The following is a 23,109-nucleotide window of genomic DNA, read 5'->3' on the forward strand; positions in this document are numbered from 1 at the left end:
TGAAGGGGTGGGGTGACAGGCCTTTGGCCATTGCACGTTGAAGCCTCATAGCACTCGGAGGTGGTATTTCAAGTTCACTGCAAGCCAAAGGCACGGGAGCTATGCCTGAAGCTTCACAAGGATGCTTTGTAGTTAGGTACAACTCCTACAAATTTCATTTATTATTTCAGATACTCCAGAGAATCCGGGGCAGGAAACCTCCTGTATGACGGAGTGTGCTGGTGAGTGAGATGCACTGGAGGGTGAAGTTAACTTCTGGGTGTGCCCAACAGACTTGGCTGTTTGAGGTTTCTCCCTGGTCTCCCTCTCTCAGTTTAATAATAGTGATGTTGATGATGATAATCATAACCGCTAACATTGATATAGCACTTACTATGTCCCAGGCACTGGGCTAAGCACTTTACAAATGTTATCTCATTTAACATGTACTCTGTAGTTTATAGGATTGTATTAAGATCTAGTTGGGGTGGGGGTGGGGAGCTAGGTGGTACAGTGGGTAAAGCACTGGCCCTGGATTCAGGAGGACCCGAGTTCAAATCCAGCCTCAGACACTTGACACTTGCTAGCTGTGTGACCCTGAGCAAGTCACTTAACCCTCATTGCCTGCCCCCCCCCAAAAAAAAAGATCTAGTGGAGGGGAGGGGAGGAGTGGAAGGGGGGAGCGGTGGTACCTGCCAGGGGCTCTGTTAGATGGTAACTCGGAGACAACCCAGAGAGTGACCACAGCCAACTGAGCTTGAGGCTTCATTCTGTAACCCTAAAGACAGACTGGTGACACCAATCCGTGTTTTCTGGCTGTTTGGTTTCAAAATGTATTTTATTGATGTCTTTATGTGACATTTCTTTTTAAACATTAATTTTACTTTTTAATTTTTGAAAATAATAATCATTTCTTTTTCATAGTCTAATCAATTCTTTTAAAATTATTTATTTACTTTTTTTTTTAAGTGAGGCTATTGGGGTTAAGTGACTTGCCCAGGGTCACACAGCTAGTAAGTGTTAAGTGTCTGAGGCCGGATTTGAACTCAGGTACTCCTGACTCCAGTGCTGGTGCTTTATCCACTGTGCCACCTAGCTGCCCCATATTTACTTATTCATTGCAATTAGCAAGCATTTATTTTCTTTCTCTCCCACTGTTAAAAAAAGAAAAAAACCCCACCTTTATAACAAAAAGCATAGTCGAGCAAAACAAATTCCCTCATTGGCTAAGTCTGTTCTATTCAATGTATGTCTCCTTCTGACCCTCTGAGTATTTCTTTTTAAAATGTATTTTATTGATACCATTACATCACAGTTATTTCTTTTAAAATGTAATTTTTTATTTTTTAAAATTAACATTTCTTTTCTTTTTTTGTAGTTATTTTTTTTTTACAATGAACAAACATTTATTTTCTTTCCCTCTCTACCAACATCAAAAAACAAAACCAGAAACTTTTAGAACAAATATGCATAGTCAAGCAAGACCCATTCTTGCATTGGCCATCCTGTCTAATATACATTTCGTGAGATGGGTACTATGAATCATCATTGGTCTCCTGGAATTGTAGTCATTTTTGTAAAAAAAAACCACAAACTACCTCTTCTTCCTTCTCCTCTTACCTTCCCTCCTCCCACTTTGAATCTTTCCTTACACTAACGAAAAACACAATTAAACAAAAATACCTGATAGCACAGGGGCAACTAGGTGCCCCAATGGATAGAGTGCTGGGCCTGGAGCCAGGAAGATTCATCTTCCTGATGTGATGATTAGAAATATGAGAGACATAATTTCTGGGTAATTTAATCATTTTGTCAATAGGCTGCAGGTTATTCCTCAAAGGATGGATGGTCTACTGGCTATGTCTTGCAGACCAAAGACCCTAATGGCAGTGGGGTCATGATACTCTTCTAATTGTAGGAGGTCCATCACATAGCAATCAAATCTAATTGTTGGCATGATTTGGAAGTGTGTTATATTAAAATGAAGTCAGGGGCGGGGCAGCTAGGTGGCACAGTGGATAAAGCACCAGCCCTGGATTCAGGAGGACCTGAGTTCAAATCTGGCCTCAGACACTTAATACTTACTAGCTGTGTGACCCTGGGCAAGTCATTTAACCCCAATTGCCTCACTAAAAAAAAAAAAGAAGGTGGCATTTAATTGATTGAAAGAAACAGAGGAAATGAGTATTTCAGGCAGAGGGCATAGACAGGGCAAAGGCATGGAGATGGGAGATGAGTGTCACATGGGGTGGAGGAAGGGTTAGTATGGCTGGGTCATAGAGTTTATGGAGGGGAGGAAAGTATGAAAAAACTGGAAAGGTAAGAAGGGGCCAGGTTAGCCTAGCATTCTGTACTTAGTTTATGTCTGAGGCAGGCTTGGAAGCCAAATCTATCTGTCTCTGAGTCTAACTGGTCACAGTAGATAGTCTAACTTCCTCATCTTGCAAATAAGGCATTTGAAGGTCTGAGGGGGTAAAAGTGACTGCTTGTTATGAATCAGATAAGATAGGATGTGAATATGCTTCCAAAAACTGAAATCCTTTTTTTTTTTTTTGAGCAAAGATATTGGGTTTGCCGTTTCCTTTTCCAGATCATTTTACAGATGAGAAACTGAGGCAAACTGGGTTAAGCGACTTGACCAGAGTCACACAACTAGTAAGCATATGAGGATGGATTTGAACTCAGGTCCTTCTGACACCAGGACTGGCGCTCTAGCCACTGAACCAGTACCACTAACACCAGCACCTCCAGCACTCCTCCCCTTCCCCCTGCCCCCAGAGAAACCCCAACAAACAACAATACATGTTTCATTAGCTCATGATTACTCTGGAGCTAGGTAGGTAGCCTATTCTCATCATCACGCATGGCTTCAGTCACTGGATCTCTCTAGATGACTCCTTAAATCTACAAATATCCAGTCCATATCTCTCCTCCTGCACTCCAGTCCCACCAAATATCTTCACCAAGAGGTGCTGATAGAATTTCACACTCAACATGACCAAAACTGAATTTGTCATATTCCCCTGAAACCTATCTGTCCTAAATCCACCACTTATTTCTTTTGTTGGTACCAAATTTCACAACTCTCTTTGAATCTTCTTTCTCCCTCAAACTCCACATTCTATCAATGGCTGAATTCTAGAGACCCTCTCCTCACTATACCTCTTCTTCCCCACTCACACCGACACCACCCTAGACGTTTATTACCTGGATTATTACAAGAACAAATGGATGAAAAAGCACATATTAAGTACTTACTATGTGAAAAGTAAGACAATTCTTCTCAAGGAACTTACTGTCTACTACAGGAAGACAACACATGTAGCAAGTTAGATAGAAAGGTCTCATGGTTCTAAGGGTAGAACAGCAAAGCAGATGTTAACACATCCTCTTTATTGTCATTTCCATTGATAAATCATGACAGTTCTGTCAGATTTTGAACCATTTCACAGTGCTAAGGACTGGACTTCTTCTTTGCCCTGATCTGTTATATTCTACCTTGTACCACACATATTTGAATCAATACCTGTTCACTTCTTCCAGCTGCCCCTCTATCGTGATGCAGAACTGAGAACTGGATTAGATACCTCTTTAAAGACCTTCTGCCTTCCAGACCTACGTGCTATGTTCCATGCTGCATGTAGGTTTGCTGGGGTGATGGGTTCCATTCTGGATGGCAACCACCCCTCTCTTGTTCCCTAGGTCCTGGTGTGCTGTACTTCTCCAAGGGTACCCGATACAGCTATCGATATTCCACCAGCAGCAGTACCTCTCTGCAGGGCCCTGGGATGCAGAAGAGCAGTCTTGGGCTTCAGGGTCTGGTGATTCTAGATGTTATCAGCAGGTGCCACATGGTGCTGTGGGTAAGTATCTTCAGGAAGTCCTCCCGGGGTGGGGGAGTGGCACTAAAGCCAATGGGGGCAGGGCAGAAGCAGTCACTCCTGAAGCTTGTTCTTATCTGTTGGAGAATGTTAGATGTGGCTCAACTGTGGAAAGTTGAAACCTCTAATAAACCAACAGAAATTCTTTGATCATAGCTCCAGGACTGGAGGGAACCTCAGAGGTCATCTAGTCCAATGCCTTCATTTACAGATGAGGAAACTGAGGCACAGGGAAGTTAAGTGATTTGTTCTTGGTCACACAAGCAGTAAACATCCAAGATAGGATTCGAACCCAGATCTTCTAACTCCAGAGGCACTGTATCATAGGCCTGCCCCCACCCCACCCCAGTCACCACATGTCCCCAGAGTTCTGTTACAAGAAAGAATTAGAAAATGATGGCTTAATACAACGTGTCACATAGGTTCAAAGGAAAAACCAGTGCCCAATTTCTGGTCTCTTTCTAGCATCCTCAGTATGACACATCCAGGACCAACCTGAAGCCCAATTTTATTTTATTAACAATACTTCTCAAGTGCCTGCTGTTTTCAGAGTGCTGTCCAAGATCTACTGGGGAGTAAAGGAAAAAAAAAAGCATAAGTTCCAGTCTTTATCCTTTAAGAACTCACTTCCTTTTGGGGGAGATGAGAGCTATAGCAAAACAAAGGGGGAAAGAGTCAAAGTTCAAAGCAGGGTATGGGAAGTGTGTCAGACAAGAAGGATGTAACAGAAGAGTTCAGAGAAAGGTAAGGTCCCTCAAGACCAAGGTGGTCCAGAAAGGATGGAGTCAGACTAAGGTTTCATGCCTGAGTGACATCGACAGAAATAAGGTTGTCACAAGAGGCAGCAGATCATAGGGTTATAGATCTGCAGCTACTACAGATCTCAGAGACTGTCTACTTCAACTCCCTCATTTTACCAATGAGGAAACTGAGGCCCAGGGAAGGGAAGTGACTTGCTCACATCTGCACAGGCAGTGAGTTTGCGAAAGACCACGGAAAGTCAGCAAGCATTTATTAAGTGCCTACTATGTGCCAGGCACTGCACTATGTGCCAGATTGTAGATTTAAAGTTATAAGGGATCAGAGAGGTCATCAGATCCAACTCCTGCATTTTATAGATGAGGAAACTGAGGCCCAGGGAAGGGAAGTGACTTGCTCACATCTGCACAGGCAGTGAGTTTGTGAAAGACCACAGAAAGTCAACAAGCATTTATTAAGTGCTTACTATGTGCCAGGCACTGCACTACGTGCCAGATCGTAGATTTAAAGTTATAAGGGATCAGAGAGGTCATCAGATCCAACTCCTGCATTTTATAGATGAGGACACTGACACCCAGGGCCCTAAGCCATGGTGCTAGAAAGGCAGGGATTTGAACCTAGGACTCATGAGTTCAGAACCGGTGAGCTGCCTCCTTGGCTGGAAAGAAAATGATGATCTTGGCTTCCAGTAGAAGTTGAGTTGAGAACTGAAGTGTCTCTGGGATATCCAGATGAAAATGCTTCATAGGCAGTTAGAGATGCAGGGAGGAGTAGAGCCGAAAGAGAGAGATCAGGGCAAGAAGGTTTCATTTAGGGGTTGTCCACAAAGAGGGGATAGTTGATAGTGAAGCCCTCTATTCTCCCTTTCTTCCCATATTCCTCTTCTCTTTTTCTGTGCTTCCCACTCCCACCTTTCTAACCCCACACTGTAGCTATCCCGGGCCACCATCTGATCCCTGGGCTGCTCAGAACCCCCAGCCATGATTTCCTAACTATGACATGCCTAGTGCTCCTGATTCTTACCTGTCTTCTGTCCCATTTCTTCAGATCTCCTCCGTGGAAGTAATCCTCCTGATAGACTCCTTAGACCTAAGTTTATTAAGGATAGCTGATGACTTCATATTCCTTTAAACTCAAAGGAGTGGGAAAAAGAAGACTAGTAGGAAATACTGAGAGGAACCTTAGAGATTCTCCACTACAAACTTCTTGTTCTACAAATGACAAAACTGAAACCCAAAGAGATGAAATGATTTGCCTCAATTACTGTCTGTGTGACCCTGGGTGAGTCACTTAAGCAGTCAATGCTTGGGGAACTCTAATTCCATTTTCATCATTTCTTTTCTCTTTTCTCTTTTCCTTTCCTTTCCTTTCCTTTCCTTTCCTTTCCTTTCCTTTCCTTTCCTTTCCTTTCCTTTCCTTTCCTTTCCTTTCCTTTCCTTTCCTTTCCTTTCCTTTCCTTTCCTTTCCTTTCCTTTCCCTTCCCTTCCCTTCCCTTCCCTTCCCTTCCCTTCCCTTCCCTTCCCTTCCCTTCCCTTCCCTTCCCTTCCCTTCCCTTCCCTTCCCTTCCCTTCCCTTCCCTTCCCTTCCCCTTCCCTTCCCCTTCCCTTCCCCTTCCCTTCCCTTCCCCTTCCCCTTCCCCTTCCCCTTCCCCTTCCCCTTCCCCTTCCCCTTCCCCTTCCCCTTCCCCTTCCCCTTCCCCTTCCCCTTCCCCTTCCCCTTCCCCTTCCCCTTCCCCTTCCCCTTCCCCTTCCCCTTCCCCTTCCCTTTCCCTTTCCCTTTCCCTTTCTTTAGTGAGGCAATTGGGGTTAAGTGACTTGTCCAGGGTCACACAGATAGTAAGTGTCAAGTGTCTAAGGACGGATTTGAACTCAGGTACTCCTGACTCCAGGGCCGGTGCTCTATCCACTGCGCCACCTAGCTGCCCCCTAATTCTATTTTATAGAAGGTGCATTGGTAGGGTGAGCTCCCTCATCTGAGAGTTCCCTGTATCAATGAAATTGCAGATTAAATTCCTATTCCTAGCTGGCGCTAGAATCCAGATCTCCTGATTTCTAGTCTGGTACTTCCTGCCTTGTGGGAAAAAGGGAAGGTCTTTCCCTCTACTCTTCAAATATCATCCCTTTGGTAGCTACCTGTCTGCTGATTTGAGAAGGCTGACTTTAGATGGCAACAGACATTGGTAACTAGAAGACTTATTCTCTGGTGTGGTGGTTTGCATTTTCTGTCTTTGCTCTTGAAAGCATCCTGGTTTCTTTTAGGCCCTTGGCCCTTGGGGATATGCTTTTGTGAATGGCTTTGTAAAAGCCTTCCAAGGTGGCCATATACTCATAAAAGCTGGGGTCGAGAAAACAGCCCTTTTTCATGGTCTTGGGATCACCAACCTGGCTCTTTTCTTCCTAGCAGCATCTTCCCCAAAGGAGATGGCTGTAGAGATTGAGAGTTATGAGTCTCTCTCTTTGCATAGTACATAACATCATATACACTAGACTTGTGGTTTTGCTCATATGGGGAACTCTCAGAAGAGATAACTCCCTCTATCAATGCAGGTAGAGGCACCTTCTCTGCAATTTGCTGTCTTAAAAGAGTAGATTCTTGCAAGGCAAATGTGACTTGCCCAGGTTAAATGCTTAACTCAGAGATCAGTGTTCTATCTATTCTACCACTCTGACTCTTTGAGCATGGTCCCAGAGATAATTATGAAACTAAATAAATTATCTTTGATAATTGAATGATATCATAACACTTTTCAAGAAAACATTAACTAACAACATTTCCATCTCAGCTCCAAGACATCCAGGTTAAGTCTTCTCTGGAATCCAAGGAAGAACCTGTGAAGGAATCAGAGAGTTTGAGGTAAGGACCCAAGTACCAAGGCAGCTTTTAACTGGGTTGAAATGACTCACCCTACCCCAACATGGCTCCTGGCCAAATGGGGTCTGCAAATGACTAATGCTCCTGAGTGGTCTGAGAACCCCTGGTTAGATCTCTAGGCCAGTAGAAAGTCCCCTGCTGCTACTTAAGGACTGTGTGGACTTCTGAAACATGAACGAGGGATGCTTAATGAAGGTTGGGGAAGTATGGTAGGAGTCTAGAAGCCACAAGAAGGAGTTGGTTGCTGAGAAATGGGTTTGCCTCTTCTGGGGGGAAGGAATTTGTTCCCTATCTTTTCTTGAATGTTAAGACCTTTTTTGGGGGAAGGGGGGGACTAGGTGGTATAGTGGATAAAGCACTGGCCCTGGATTCAGGAGGACCTGAGTTCAAATTTGGCCTCAGACACTTGACACTTACTAGCTGTGTGACCCTGGGCAAATCACTTAACACCCATTGCCCTGCAAAAAAAGGGGAAAAAAACCCCTGTGTGTGTGTGTGTGTGTGTGTGTGTGTGTGTGTTTTGTGAGTGTCTACAATAATACAGAATCACTTCTGGGCCCAGGGAGTGCTCACCCTCTCCCTATAAAACAGCCCCTTGGTCTGGATTCATACTCACATGGATTGAGGGTAGTCTGGTCCCTAAGTGAGGAATCTGACTCTTCCCTTGCCCCCTCCAACTCTTGTTAGCTACACTCCCATCCCAGAGACCCAGACTGAATCACTTAAAGCTTAGGTCTGGCTCATGTCTCCAGTCTTCCTCAATGTACAGCATAGACCGGGTCTTGGACAACTACTTATATATCTCTAGATCTGTGCTTTCAGTAATGGGGGGACTTTCCAATGTGGAAACTCCTTCTGCAGATGCAGATTGGCAACTACCTGGAACTTAGAGAGTTACCCAGGACACCAAGAAGTTAAATGACTTTCCCAGGGCCACATAGCTAGGATGTGTCAGAGGCAGGCTTTGAACTCAGGTCTTCTTGGTTCCAAGTCCAGCTTCCTATCTAGTAAACGTTTGAGACTGTGAGCTCCTCGACAGTCGGGACTGTTTCTTCATATACCCAGTGCTCAGCACAGTGCCACACTGTTTATTAATTGTCTGACCAGTTTCTTATATCTGCATTTATATGCATATGTGTGTATGTATCTACATATGTACATATGTATGTGTGTATACACACAGACACTTTTACCCAACTTAGTTTCTTGCCTTTTTCATTCCATTTATGTCAAGCTCACTTCTGGTAAGTCCCAGAACCCGCACGGAGCAGCAGAGATTCCAAAGTCCCCCACTTTCCCTCCTCTCCCCACTTCCCCAAGAGAACCAAATGGTCCTCTCTCATCATCAAGAAAAGCCACTCTATTGTCTGTCTTGGCCAAGCCTAGGAATCTCCTGGTATTGTCCTCCTGATCCGCTTCCCAGCCCTCCCCCAAGACTGGGACTCTTTGGGAGACAGTTACTTCAAAGCCAAGAGTCAAACAGCCTGCCCAACCCTGGCTCTCCTCATCTCTCCAGCTTTTCCTCTTTTTCTTTTATTTTAAATTCATTTGTGAGAGCTTTTGTCTGAGGATATGGGAACGTTGAGGGGGCAGATGGATCCTCTGCTCAAAGGCTTGCTTGGGGAGGAACCGCTGCTCAAACGGGGCAGTGATGTCTATTGTCCCGAGTCCCTCATCAGAAATGCTAAGTCACGGGGATGGAAGACATCAGGCTCCCTGAAGCCGGGAGAGTGACACTCACTATTCTGGGTGGTCAGACTCCATTAGCGTTTCCCCAGCACAGGCAAAGATGTGTGACCTGAGACCCAGTGGGCATTTCTGAAGGTCTAGACTGCAGAAAAATGCTGGGAAAAAATGTGCTCTGGGGAGGGAGACATTGAAGATATGAGGATAGGACAGACATAGATCATAGATTAGAGAATGAACTCAGATTGAGAACTAGATGAGACCTTAGTGATCATCTAGTGCAATCTCCTCATTTTATAAAAAAGGAAACTGAGGCCTCAAGAGGTTAAATGATTTGCCCAAGGTCACACAAGAAATGAGCAGTGGCAGTGGGATTTGAAACCAAGTTCTCTTGTTTCTAAATTCATTGCTTTTTTTTTTTTTTCACTGTATCACACTTCCTCAAAACAGACCCAGAAGCTGTTTAGGGGAAAGAGAATGATGGGAAGAAACCCTGGGTGAAGGGTAAAAAAAAGCTACTGTAGGGAAGAAGGCTGGGAAGAAGTGTGAAATTTGGAGGTTGGAAGAGGATTGGAAACAAAAGCTAAGCTCCTAGCTGTCTGCCAGGTCCTTCACCTCTGAGAGCACTTCTTGGTCTAAATCTGTGATTCCCACCTTGATTCACTGTGGTCGGTGGAGTCAGCTTAATTCTACTTGATTCCGCTTAGGATGACTTTGGAAAAGTTTCCACTTTCCTTTGTATTTCGCGATGGAAAGATTCCTAAGGTCTGCCCCCAACAAGGAGATCCAAGTTGGGTTGTGAACATCAAACGCGGCATCTTGAGTCTTCTTCAGACCAGTCCTGGGACCACCAAACCAGAAACCATTGATGAGGTAAATCTAGTTACTTCTTGGCTAGGGTGTAACATGGCATATCTTGGTTCCCCAAAGCCTGCTGGTTGTACTAGGAGAAGCCTGGGTGGGTTTAGTTGAAATGGGAGAAATCACCATTTTTTAGCTTGGATTTCCTGCCTGAGCAAGACTAGCCGCATGATTTTTTCTCAGAGGGGATAGGGGCTGAGAGATTCAGGTGAGACATGGAGAAAGGGGTGTGTGTGTGTGTGTGTGTGTGTGAGAGAGAGAGAGAGAGAGACAGAGAGAGAGAGAGAGAGACAGAGAGACAGAGAGACAGAGACAAACAGAGACAGAGAGAGGGGGGTAGGGGGTGAGGAAGGAGGAAGAAAGGAAATGGGGAAGAAGAAAATAGAGAAGAGAAAGAGATGGAGAGAAAGGGAGAGAAATCCTCATCTCACTCATATACCTTTGCCTTTGATTCTAGGTTGATGTCTTGGGTAAATGCCCTACCACATATGAGCGAAAAGGTTCTCAACTCCTGAAGACAAAGGATTTAAACCAGTGCTCCCTCCGATACCATGGATTGACTTTTCTTCGGTCAGAGGTTCTTCCGGGGATGCCCGTAAGTCTTATTGACCTTCATTGTAGTCCCACCCTGCACTGTTGGGACTTTTCAAGAAGGAATGTATTGTTTCTCATAAGCCTGCAAAGTCTAGAGCTCACTCTGCAATCAGCCACTGTTTGGACAAAGCTGTTTACCTATTCTCTCTGTCTTGTCCCAATTCCTATCCCCACAGTCACCAATATGTTCAATGCCTCTGTAACTTACATTATCAAAGAATAAAATGAGACAAGCCCTGGGGGCCAAATCAAGACTCCAATGGCCCTATAACACAGAGTATTTTCTGAGAAGGAGTTCTGGTGTATTTCACACAAGATGAACCAGTGTTCTCCCGGGTCTCATTCAGGACTATGAAGCAGAAGGGATGGAAGAAGATGCATAGCACCATACATAACTTTTTTTTTTTTTTTTGGGTGGAGCAGTGAGGGTTAAGTGACTTGCCCAGGGTCACACAGCTAGTAAGTGTCAAGTGTCTGAGGCCGGATTTGAACTCAGGTCCTCCTGAATACAGGATTGGTGCTTTATCCACTGCGTCACCTAACTGCCCCAAAGATACATAACTCTTTTTTTTTTTTTTTTGATACATAGCACCATAGACCAATTGAGCTAGAAAGGCCCCTTAGACTTCCATCCAACCTCCTCATCTGTATTAGAATTAGAGCTGGAAGGAACCTTAATGGTCATGCAGTCCAAACTCTTCATTTTACAAATGGGGAAACTGAGGTCCAGAGAGGTGATAATTCTTTCCCAGAGCCACATGAGTACTGGCTGAGGCAGGATTTTTTAACAGATGTCCAATGATGACATCAAGTCTAGTGCTCTTATGTATTGCCCTGCAGTGACACATGAATGTACTGAGGTCTAGAGATTTAAAGAAATTTATCCAAAGCCACAGAGCCATATAATGGCAGAGTCACAACTAGGAGCCAGCTCCTCAGCTTGTGTTCCATGGTCTTTCCAGCCTGCAATACTTCCTCTCTAATTAAAGATGCATAGACACCTGTAGGTTCTATATATATATACATGCATAAATCAACTTAGGCAACCTCTTTTCTTTTTAAAATTAAACTTATTTCAATGAACAAAAATCTATTTTCTCTCCACCCTCTCTCATTGAAAAAAGAGAAGAAACAAACCCTTGTAACAAGCATGTATAATCCAGCAAAACAAAACCCATATTGACTCTCCAAAAACCATATGCCTCCTTCTGCACCCTGAGTCTATCACCTCTCTGTCAGGAGGTAGGTAGCAGGCTTAATCACTGGCCTACTACAATTGTAGTTGATCATTAAGCAATCTGTTTTCAGGCCTTGTTTACATCTGAGTTTCATAATTATACCCCACCTTTTCTTTTCTACCTCATCTAGCCCCAGTTCAATAGATGAATTCCTCCCAATACCCAACGAACATGGTAACAGTAGAATGATAAGTTTTTCTCCCCCAAACCATTTTTGGTCCTAGTGGTCCCTGGGTTTGGAGCTCACTGTCCTGAGTCAGGGTCCTTATTTTGTGGGAGCCCTTGTTGTTGTTGTCATCTCTGAAGTATTTCTTCTCCTCTTCTCGGTCCCCACAGCCAATCTTGGCTTCAAAGCTGGAATGCTACCAGAGTTTCCAGGAAGGCTTACTGGAGGACACAGACTGCACAGAATTTGATGTAGTCAGACCTTACTCTGAGAAGGGGAATGGTGTGCAAACAAGAACACATTCCACCCTGAGCCTGCTACACATGAGGCCCCAGGCTCTGTCCAACAAAGGTAACTTCTACGTCCAGACGGGTACAGATTTTCTGCCCTTGCCCACAAAAGTAGCTCTACAGGATAGGACTGGGTACATGTACTAGAATCCCATAATCCTTCACGTGGGAAGAATCTTGAGATCTTGTCATTCTTCCCCCTGTCAATGACCAGGACTTCCCCAACATTCTAGCAGATGATGAATTCGACCTGTTTTTTTTTTTGGGGGGGGGGCAGGGCAGTGAGGGTTAAGTGACTTGTCCAGGGTCACACAGCTAGTGTCAAGTGTCTGAGGCCAGATTTGAATTCAGGTCCTTCTGAATCCAGGGACAGTGCTTTATCCACTGTGCCACCTAGCTTCCCCCAAATTCAACCTGTTTTTAAAATTTTCCAGAAAAGAGGGGTCTCCTTTTATACTAATGCTTCATAGATTCATTCTTCCCAGCCTCACCACTCCTGACCTATCTTATCCCCCTTGAGGTTTTCCCATTCTATTGAATTTCCCTCAGGTATGAGAATTCCCTCTTATGCCTCTAGGTCTGACTGGTGCAGAACATAGTGAGATTTTCTTCAATTTGGGGCACCACAGTTTATTTTAAATTTCATTAAAAATTTTTAATTTAGGGGCGGCTAGGTGGCGCAGTGGATAAAGCACTGGCCTTGGATTCAGGAGTACCTGAGTTCAAATCCGGCCTTAGACACTTACTAGCTGTGTGACCTTGGGCAAGTCACTTAACCCCCATTGCCCACAAAAAAAAAATTTCATTTAAAACCCCAAAGAGGATGAATATTTTTTAATTAATAAAGTATTTTATTTTTTTTCCTGTTACATGTAAAGATAGTTCTCAACTTTTGTTTATACAAGCTCTCCAATTTCAGATTTTTTTCTCCTTCCCCCCTCCCCTAGACAGCAGGCAATCTGATATAGGTTTTATATATATATGTATATATATATATATATATATATATATATACATAATAACATTAAACATATTTCTGCATTAGTCATGTTATAAGAGAAAAATCAGAACAATGACGACAAACCTCAAAATAGATAAACATCAGCACCAAAAACAAAAAAAGTAGTATGGTTCATTCAGCATCTATACTCCACAGTTCTTTTTTTTCCTGGATTTGGAGATCCTCTTCCATCATGAGTCCCCTGGAACTCTTCTGTACCATTGCATTAGTGAGAAGAATCTAGTCCATCACAGTAGGTCAACACACAATGTTGATGATACTGTGTACAATGTTCTTCTGGTTCTGCTCATCTCACTCATCATCAGCCCACGCAAGACCCTCCAGGTTTCTCTGAACTCCTCCTGCTCATCGTTTCCTACAGCACAATAGTATTCCATTGTATTCATATACCACAACTTGTCCAGCCATTCCCCCAATTAATGGGCATCCCCTCAACTTCCAATTCCTTACCACCACATAAAGAGCAGCTACAAATATTTTTGTACATGTGGGTCCCTTTCCCCTTTCCATGATTTCTTTGGGCAAAAGACCCAAAAGTAGTATTACTAGGTCAAAGGGTATGCACAGCTTTATCACCCTTTGGGCATAATTCCAAATTGCTCTCCAGAATGGTTGGATCAGTTCACAGCTCCACCAACAATGCATTAGTGTTCCAGTTTTTCCACAGCTTCTCCAACATTTATTATTTTCCTTTTTTGTCATTTTAGCCAATCTGATAGGTGTCAGGTGGTACCTCAGAGTTGTTTTAATTTGCATCTCTCTAATCAATAGTGATTTGGAGCATTTTTTCATATGGGAATAGATAGCTTTGGTTTCTTCATCAGAAAACTGCCTGTTCATAGAGGATGAATATTTCTATAGACAAAGCAGAACAGAAAAAGGATTGTACAATGCAGTTTCCAAACCAACAATTTAGAAGGGACATTGACAAATGAGGGGGCATCCAGTGGGAGGTGGCCAGGATAGCTGGGGCTAAGGAAGCCTTTGCAGATGGAAAAGAGCTGAAGGAGCCTAGAATATTGAACTTGAAAAAGGAAGAAAAAATCCTCTGGGGATAGGAGGGGGATGGAAGAGGCAATACTGTTTTATTTTTAAAAAATAAAAAGAGGGGCAGCTAGATGGCGCAGTGGATAGAGCACCGGCCCTGGAGTCAGGAGTACCTGAGTTCAAATCCAGCCTCGGACACTTGACACTTACTAGCTGTGTGACCCTGGGCAAGTCACTTGACCCCAATTGCCTCACCAAAAAAAAAAAAAAAAAAAGAGAGAGAGTAGGTTGGTTGGATATTATTCCAGAACTATAATTTGACAGATGGATAAGGTCATATAGGTGTAAATAACAGGAATTTGGTCTGGGTTAATTTTTTTTTTTTCAAAAGAGAAGGTCCCAGCACCAAGGAGGAAGAATACAATAGTGAAAAGAGCACTAGCTCTGGACATAGAGTCAGTTTATTTGTTTTCATTTTTGTTTATATCTTTATCAATTTCATAATATCTATTTTATATAATTTTTTTGTGTGGGGCAATGAGGGGTAAGTGACTTTCCCAGGGTCACACAGCTAGTAAGTGTCAGGTGTCTGAGGCCAGATTTAAACTCGGGTCCTCCTGAATCTAGGGCCAGTGCTTTATCCACTGTACCACCTAGCTGCCCACACAGAGTCAGTTTATGAACAAGCATTTTATTAAGTACTTAATCTATGCCAGGCACTGTGCTAAGCACTGGAAATAGATTTAAAAAACCAAGCAAAAACACAATCCCTGCCCAACATAGTATAGTCCTAGGGGACTTGGCTTTAACTCCTGCTTCAGGTACTTTCTGTCTCTGTGATCTTGGTGAAATCACTTGGGCCTCAGTTTCCTTATCTGTAAAAATGAGTGAGTAATAGTAGATGCCCTCTGAGGTCCTAGGTAGATCTCAATTGATGATTTCTTGTCTAGTGACCTATACAGGGAAGAAATAAGTTGCTATGAGATGCCTTAATAGGACTGAAAACCTCTTTGGCTTCCCTTTTCTTGGCAAAATGATTATTTATCTTCCTAGAGCCTGGCCTTGGTAACTAGAACATTTTCTTTATCTCCGTGTGGGAATGCCCACGAATATGTTGGCCTTTGTTCCCAGGGGATTTGGCGTTTGGGAGCTCTTCCATCCCTGCTGGATATAAGGCAACAGTCAGACTCCCTGTTTGGGAGAAGAATCGATTTCACCATAGAGCTAAAAATCTTCCCATGGAGACTCTAAAAACCAGCTTCTTTCTCCCCCCCCCCCCCGGGTGTGAATGAAAGCACAGTGTAGCCTTGGGAACATGGCTTTGGGTCTCCCATTCACTGGGTGGGCTCCATTGAAGAATGACAGCAGAGCAGTAATTTAACAAATGGTTAGTACATAGGTTAGCCCCAGAGGGGAGGGAGGTGAATAGGAAGGCACCACAGTCTGCAATGGTGGATGACAGCCAGCTAGGACCACCTTGGATTGAAATGGACAAGGGTTTCTGGAGATAAATCCAGAAATGGGACTTAGCTTTAAGATATCTTCTTTTCCTGCTCATATGGTTTTATTGGTGTAGGTAATTCCTGGTGTGGAAACTGTTTCCATGGATGCAGATGAGCAACTTGTCTATAACTTTCTGCCTGAGAGATCTGCTTGGGACACTGAGAGGTTAAGTGAATAGCCTATGGAGACTGAGTTAGCTATATGTCAGAGGCACGACTTGAGCCTAGGTCTTGTTGACTCCAAGGCTGAACTTCTACCCACTGTGTCATGCTGCCTCTCACAGGGTTCTGTTGATTATCAGGAGGATATTCTGGTCTTTCTTTTCATTTCAATTCAATTCAACAACAATAACGATGATGATGATGATGATTAACATCTATAGACCACTTTATGTGTTATCTCATTTGATCTTCACAACAACCCTGTGAAGTAAGTGCTATTATTATCTTCCTTTTATAGTTGAGGAAATTAAGACAGGCAGAGGTTAAGTGACTTGTCCAAGATCAAACAGCTAGTAAGTGTCTGAGGCATAATTTGAACTCAGTCTTCTTGTGTCCTGGTCTAGTGCCATATCTACTTATCTTACTTCCAGTTATTGAGATCAGGGTGGCTCAGAAATGGCCATCTTTTGTCTCAGTTCTTACCTAGCCCTCAGACAAACTGAGACCCAGGAAAGACCATGATTTAGAAAGGCTAAGGACACACACTGCATCCTGGCCATCACTGGTGGTCTTGACCTTTGTCTTGCCACTGAAATCTGATGATTCTGGAGGAGAGAGTGAAGCTAAGGACCTTGTACATCTATGCCTCACTCAAATTCAATTCACTTGCAAGCTAAGACATGCTGCTTGGTCCTCTTCAAGAACAAAGGATGAACAAAGGTCCAAAGACACTTACAGAAGAAGGCTGAGACACAATTCCTGCCTTGAGGTGCTTCTAAGAGTTTACCTTGTCCAATGAATCTCCTAGGAGGTGCCTCCCCTTCTCTTCACAAATGTTCTTATCCTCATTTTACAGACAAGAACCCCAAGGATGAGAGAAAATTATTTGCTCAGGTTTACACAGCTAGCGAGTGGGGAAGGTGGGATTTGAACCCATGTCCACTGATACTATATCTAGTGCCTTTTCTCCCAGAGGTGGAGAGAAGTAGTTTGCCTGCAGCCTACAGCTAGGAAGTATTGGAACCAAGATCCCAACTCAAGTCTTTGGACTCAGAGTCCCAAGGTCCTTCCACTATACCCCAAGACATTTTTAAAGAAAGAATTTGGCAGAAGCGAGAGGAACACCAACAACCAGAGGGATTAGGAAAGGCTTTGAGTTAGCACCCTGGCATCTGCTATAATATCCCCTGCTCAAATCCTTTCTTAATCCCCCATTGCTGAGTGTTAATGCTCTTTCCCTCTCGAAATTGTTTTGTACCTACTTATTTGAGTGTGTAAGATCATAGATTTAAACGAAGAGGAATATTAGAGGTGCTCTAGTCCAATTCTCTTTTGCAGAGATGAGGAAACTGAGGCAACAAGCGGATAAGTAACTTGCCCAAGGTCACACGGATAGTAGTAGAAACCAGATTTGATTTACAATCCAGCATAGTTTCCCTCAAAACAGACTGTGATTTGGTAGGTAGGGCACTGGACTTGGAGTCATGGAGACCTGAGTTCAAATCCTGCCTTGGGCATTTACCAATTGTATGACACTGGGCAAATCATTTAACTTATCTCAGCTTCAGTTTACTTATTCATAAAATGGGGATGATATTAGCGTCTACTCCTTAGGGTTGCTGGGAGGATCAAATGAGATCATGTGTAAAGTGCTTTGCAAACTTTAAAGTGTTATAGTATAACAGCCAGCATTTTATGGTGCTTTAAGGTTTGCTATCCATGTTATCTCATTTGGTCCTCCCAAAAAGCTTTAGTGGTAGGTGCTATCATTATCCTCATTTGTTAGTTGAGGAAACTGAGGTTAAAAGAGGGTAAGTGACTTGCCCAGGCCCACACAGCTAGCAAATATCTGAGGCAAGATTTGAACTCAATATTAGCTATTTTGTTTGTTTGTTTGTTTTTGTGGGGCAGTGAGGGTTAAGTGACTTGCCCAGGGTCACACAGCTAGTAAGTGTCAAGTGTCTGAGGCTGGATTTGAACTCAGGTCCTCCTGAATCCAGGGTTGGTGCTTTATCCACTGCGCCACCTAGCTCTCCCCTCAGTATTAGCTGCTGTTGTTGTATCTCACACACACACACACACACACACACACACACACACACACACACACATACACACACACACACAAAATTTAACTTCCTTGAGGCCAAGGAATATTTTTTTTTGCCTTGATATCCGGTATCCTAGTGTTGCACTAATAACTACTTAATACATATGTGTTGTATTGATCAAATCAATAATTCCACTGCTGACAAAAAGAGCATGACAATCTACTCCCCTATGGCTCTGTGGACCATCCCTGTAATTTTACAAACCAGAATATGCTTCCATAGCCACTACTTCCCTCTATTTGTTGTCTCTCCCTATTAGAATGTGAACTTCTTGAGGGCAGGGACTAACTGCCTTTGTGTCTACGTTTGAATACCTAGTTTTATCACAGTGTTTTGTACATGGTAAGCACTTAACACAGTAAATTTGTAAGTTTGGATTTTGGTCCCCAATTTGCCCTTCTAGTAGCTTGTGAAGCACTTTACAGTGATCTCAAGAGATCTCTCAGCTTTTATTTCTCCCTTACCTGCCCCCTTTCCCTCCCCCCTCTCTTTTTTTCTTCCCCTTCTCCTTCCCTTTTCACAGAAGTAATACTTCCCCTACTGAATCATTCTGTATGGAATCATAGACTGGGAAGGGGTCTTGAGGGGTCATCTAGTCTATCCCACAACCTGTGATGTTAACCCCCTCTATGTATGCTTCTTGTCTCTGAAGCAGAATATGGAAAATTTTATGTGAGCAATCTACTGTATGAGTGGGAAGGCCTGGCCACCTGGTCCCAAGTAGCCAATGTAGCTGAATCTGTGAGGAAGCTGTGCCTGGCTCAGGCCACAAGTTTTGAGGTAAGTTGATTTTTGTAGACTCTCTTAGAGACTTCTGTGGGTCACCAGGGGATGGGAGTGTGCTGGTAAATATCTAACAGTCAGCTCTCCCAGGGAAAAATGATATTTGTATCTATATTATTTAATTTTTCTTCATTATTTAATTTAATCTGCATTATTAACAAGTTATCACTTTCTTGAGTCTGTTGTTGTTCAATCACTTTCAGTCATGTATGGCTTTTTGTGACCCTATTTGGGGTTATCTTGGTAAAGATACTGGAGTCCTTTGCCATATTCTTCTCCAGCTCATTTTCTTTCTTCCTTCCTTCCTTCCTTCCTTTCTTCCTTCCTTCCTTTCTTTCTTTCTTTCTTTCTTTCTTTCTTTCTTTCTTTCTTTCTTTCTTTCTTTCTTTCTTTCTTTCTTTCTTTCTTTCTTTCTTTCTTTCTTTCTTTCTTTCTTTCTTTCTTTCTTCCTTTCTTCCTTTCTTCCTTTCTTCCTTTCTTCCTTTCTTCCTTTCTTCCTTTCTTCCTTTCTTCCTTTCTTCCTTTCTTCCTTTCTTCCTTTCTTCCTTTCTTCCTTTCTTCCTTTCTTCCTTCCTTCCTTCCTTCCTTCCTTCCTTCCTTCCTTCCTTCCTTCCTTCCTTCCTTCCTTCCTTCCTTCCTTCCTTCCTTCCTTCCTTCCTTCCTTTTTTTTTTGGTGAGGCAATTGGGATTAAGTGACTTGCCCAGGGTCACACAACTAGTAAGTGTTAAATGTCTGAGGCCGGATTTGAACTCAAGTACTCCCGAATCCAGGGCCAGTGCTCTATTGAATGTGCCACCTAGCTGCCTCTCCAACTCATTTTCTTGATAAAGAAACTGAAGCAAATAAGGTTAAGTGACTTGCCCAGGGGTCACAAACTAGTAAGTGTGTAAGGCCAGATTTGAACTAGGGATGATGAGTCTTCCTGAAACCTGGCCTGGCACTCTCTCCACTGTGCCACCCTGCTGTTCTTCTTGAGTCTAGACAATCAATAAAACAATAAACCAAGCCCTGATTTGTAGCATTTGCCAATATCTAGGGTATAAATGCTCACATGGAAAATTTCGGAATTGGCTTCCTTAAGGTTCAACTGGCTACAGCACACTCTTGACTAAAGATGTGAGAACCCTTGAGATCAGTCAATATAAAGGAAAGTCCTCTGTAGCCTACAAGAAGGTGGACTTGGTGACCAAGTCCCCAAACTCCAAAATGTTCAAGTTTGGGCCAGCACCAGGGAGCATGAATTATGGAAGGGAAGCTTAGGAATCCTGTAGCCCAGTCCTGACTGTGGCTTTGAGAGTTTCCCTCCACCCCCAGCTCAGAAACACATGGCCCTAATTTCCCTCCTTGCTCCCACATGTTTAAATAAATGAAGAGGGGAGAGCTCAGAGCAGGATAAGCCAAGGAATTGTAATGATCCCAGGGTGTTTGAAACAGTTTGGGATGTTTGACACGTACTTCCTGAATGGATGGCGCCCCTAGCTCAAGAAGATGTTCTGAGAATCAAGTGAGATTATGCACAAAGTGCTTTGCAAATCTTAAAGTACTATATAAGCGTTAGCTATTGTCATTATTCTTGTATTATTTTGTAGTGCTCTATCCACTGTGTCACCTAGCTGCTCCCGATACTACTGTATATGACTGCAAATTTAAATAATAAAAATGTAAACTTTTAAACACAATATACATATGAATAATAGTAGCTGTTAATAATTTGTATGACATTTTACAGTTTTCAGAGTATTACACAAATATGTCATTTAATCCTTCCAACAATCCTAGGAGGCAGGTGCTGTTGTCCAGTCATTTCAGTCACATTCAACTCTTTGTGACTCTATTGTCATTATTATATCCCCAGTTTGCAGACGAGGAAACTAAAGGCAGACAGAGGTTAAGTGACTTGCCCAGTATCAAACAGTTAAGAAGTATCTAAAGTTGGATTTGAACTTGGGTCTTCCTGACTCTAGGCTCAATACTCTTTCCACTGTGTTACCTTGCTGCTGATCTTTATTATTATCTACTAGGATTGGCCACTATGGATGTCTTGAGCCTTACATTCCCTAAGAGCATCTCTGCCATATTGTGTCATTGTAGACTTTGGGGTGTCATCACAAACAGTTTAGGGAAAGATGGACGTTTGAGTTTAGATCATGCCAGGTATTTGTTTTTTGGTCAGATTTCAGCCTGGATAATCTCAGAAAGGTAATTTTGCATTTTGCAAAGAGTAAAACATCATGCAAACCTTTGGGATCCAGAAAACTAGGCAGAACCCTGAGTGAAACTGGAAAAGTCACTTCATCTCTTGAAATTTCAGCTTGGACATCTGCAAAGGAGAGGTGGGATGGCAGGGGATACAGTGTGCTGGATCTGATGTCAGGACCTGGGTTCAAATCCTACCTTAGACTAGCTGTGATCCTGGACAAGTTCTGTCCCTCTGTTTCCTCATCTGTACAATGAGGTCCTACAGGATTAATAATACCTGTCCTGGGGGACAGCTAGGTGGCGCAGTGGATAGAGCACTGGCCCTGGATTCAGGAGGACCTGAGCTCAAATCTGGCCTCAGACCCTTGATACTTACTAGCTGTGTAACCCTGGGCAAGTCACTTAACCCCAATTGCCTCACAAAAAAATTTAAAAATTAAAAAAAATTAATAATACCTGTCCTGTTTGCCTCCCAGAGGTGTTCTGAGGCTCAAAAGAGATGATGTAAGTGAAGGTGAACCTGGGTAACCATAAAGTGTTGTCTCTGTTATTAGAGTTGGTATAGTAGAATGGTTAGGGTCAGGTAATCTAAATTCAAGCCCTTTACCCTAGTTCAAGCCACTTATCAACTTTACTTTCTTCATCTGTAGAATGGGGATAATCATATTGGTTGCCCTTATAGATACTGGGAGGATAAGATGATTTTGTGTGTGTGTGTGTGTGTGTGTGTGTGTGTGTGTGTGTGTGAGAGTGAGAGAGAGTGAGAGAGAGTGAGAGAGAGTGAGAGAGAGTGAGAGAGAGAGAGAGAGAGAGAGAGAGAGAGAGAGAGAGAGAGAGAGAAAGAGAAGCTACTTTGGAAGCAAACCTACAAGTGAAATCTCAATGTCAGTTACTACATGAACTCTTTTTTATCACAAATGATCATTCATGGTACTGACTGTGTGCACTTTCCCATGCAAAACCTGGAATGTGTGGGGCCAGAGAAAGGGGCTCTGTACTCCCTTTCTGATCCAACACATCTGCTTGAGAGAATTCAAATGCACATCTGTTTATTTATTCTTAACACATCAGTTTCCAAAATAAATACCTTCTTCACTCACTGCTTTCAGGGGGCCACAGGGCTTCAGAGAATGCAGTGTAGTTGAAATGAGCTGAGATATTTTGGGATTCTGTGACTGCCCAGAGGCAATTATAGGCTCCAAGGACCACGTTCATTTCCTCCAGGCAGTGCCCTGGACAGGAGCCTTATTTCATACATAGGAACATGGGAGGGGTTTGGAAGGGCTGTTTGTTCTCTGTCCCATCAAGCCTGTGGTGTGGGCCCTCCCCCTGGAGTGACCAGCTCCCTCCCCCCAGAGTGCCCAGCTCTCTCCTTCCAGCTTGTGCATCAAAATGAAATGCCTATAATACTGTTATACTGATGACCTCTGACAATGAACTTGACCTCCAGAGCCCCCATTTAATTCAAAATGAAAAAAAGCAAGAGTCTGGGAGACAGCAGCCCTGAGGCCTGGTCCTGGCTCTACCACTAACTTTGCCATGATTGTAGGCTCACAGACCTGAGGACACCTATCTCAACCCCCTCATTTTACAGATGAGGGAATTGGGACCTAAATATAGTGATTTGACCAAGGTCATAGAGGTACTGACAGAGGTGAGAAATGGACCCAGGTCCTCTGACCTCTTCTCCCAATCTGAAAGGTGAAGGGGGTTGAACTGTCTGAGCCTATAATTTCTTTTTTTTTTTTTTCTTTTTTAGTGAGGCAATTGGGATTAAGTGACTTGCTCAAGGTCACACAGCTAGTAAGTGTTAAGTGTCTGAGGCTGGATTTGAACTCAGGTCCTCCTGAATCCAGGGCCAGTGCTCTATCCACTGTGCCACCTAGCTGCCCCTGAGCCTATAATTTCTTGAATTTATACACTGCTCTTTTTCATTTGGGGGTGGGGTAGGGGTGGGGTCTCAAGCCTGTACATTCTCTGGTGGGAACTCCCAGTGAAGATCCCCTCACTTTTTAGTG

The 23,109-nt window shown here is 43.3% G+C and overlaps 1 protein-coding gene across 1 annotated transcript in view; it reads left to right on the top strand.

Annotated features, from left to right (window-relative positions):
• The first annotated feature begins 205 nt into the window (after positions 1 to 205).
• Positions 206 to 23,109, top strand: part of LOC122752259 — a 183,301-nt gene continuing 160,397 nt past the window's right edge. Inside the window, exons 1-7 of the mRNA XM_043999277.1 lie at positions 206 to 221; positions 3,682 to 3,842; positions 7,402 to 7,472; positions 9,884 to 10,049; positions 10,495 to 10,632; positions 12,206 to 12,407; positions 18,761 to 18,888. Coding sequence (XP_043855212.1) covers positions 206 to 221; positions 3,682 to 3,842; positions 7,402 to 7,472; positions 9,884 to 10,049; positions 10,495 to 10,632; positions 12,206 to 12,407; positions 18,761 to 18,888 — 882 coding nt within the window. The remainder of the gene's footprint in view (positions 222 to 3,681; positions 3,843 to 7,401; positions 7,473 to 9,883; positions 10,050 to 10,494; positions 10,633 to 12,205; positions 12,408 to 18,760; positions 18,889 to 23,109) is intronic.

This window comes from Dromiciops gliroides, chromosome 1 (genome assembly GCF_019393635.1).
Source record: "Dromiciops gliroides isolate mDroGli1 chromosome 1, mDroGli1.pri, whole genome shotgun sequence".
Lineage (NCBI taxonomy): Eukaryota > Metazoa > Chordata > Mammalia > Microbiotheria > Microbiotheriidae > Dromiciops > Dromiciops gliroides.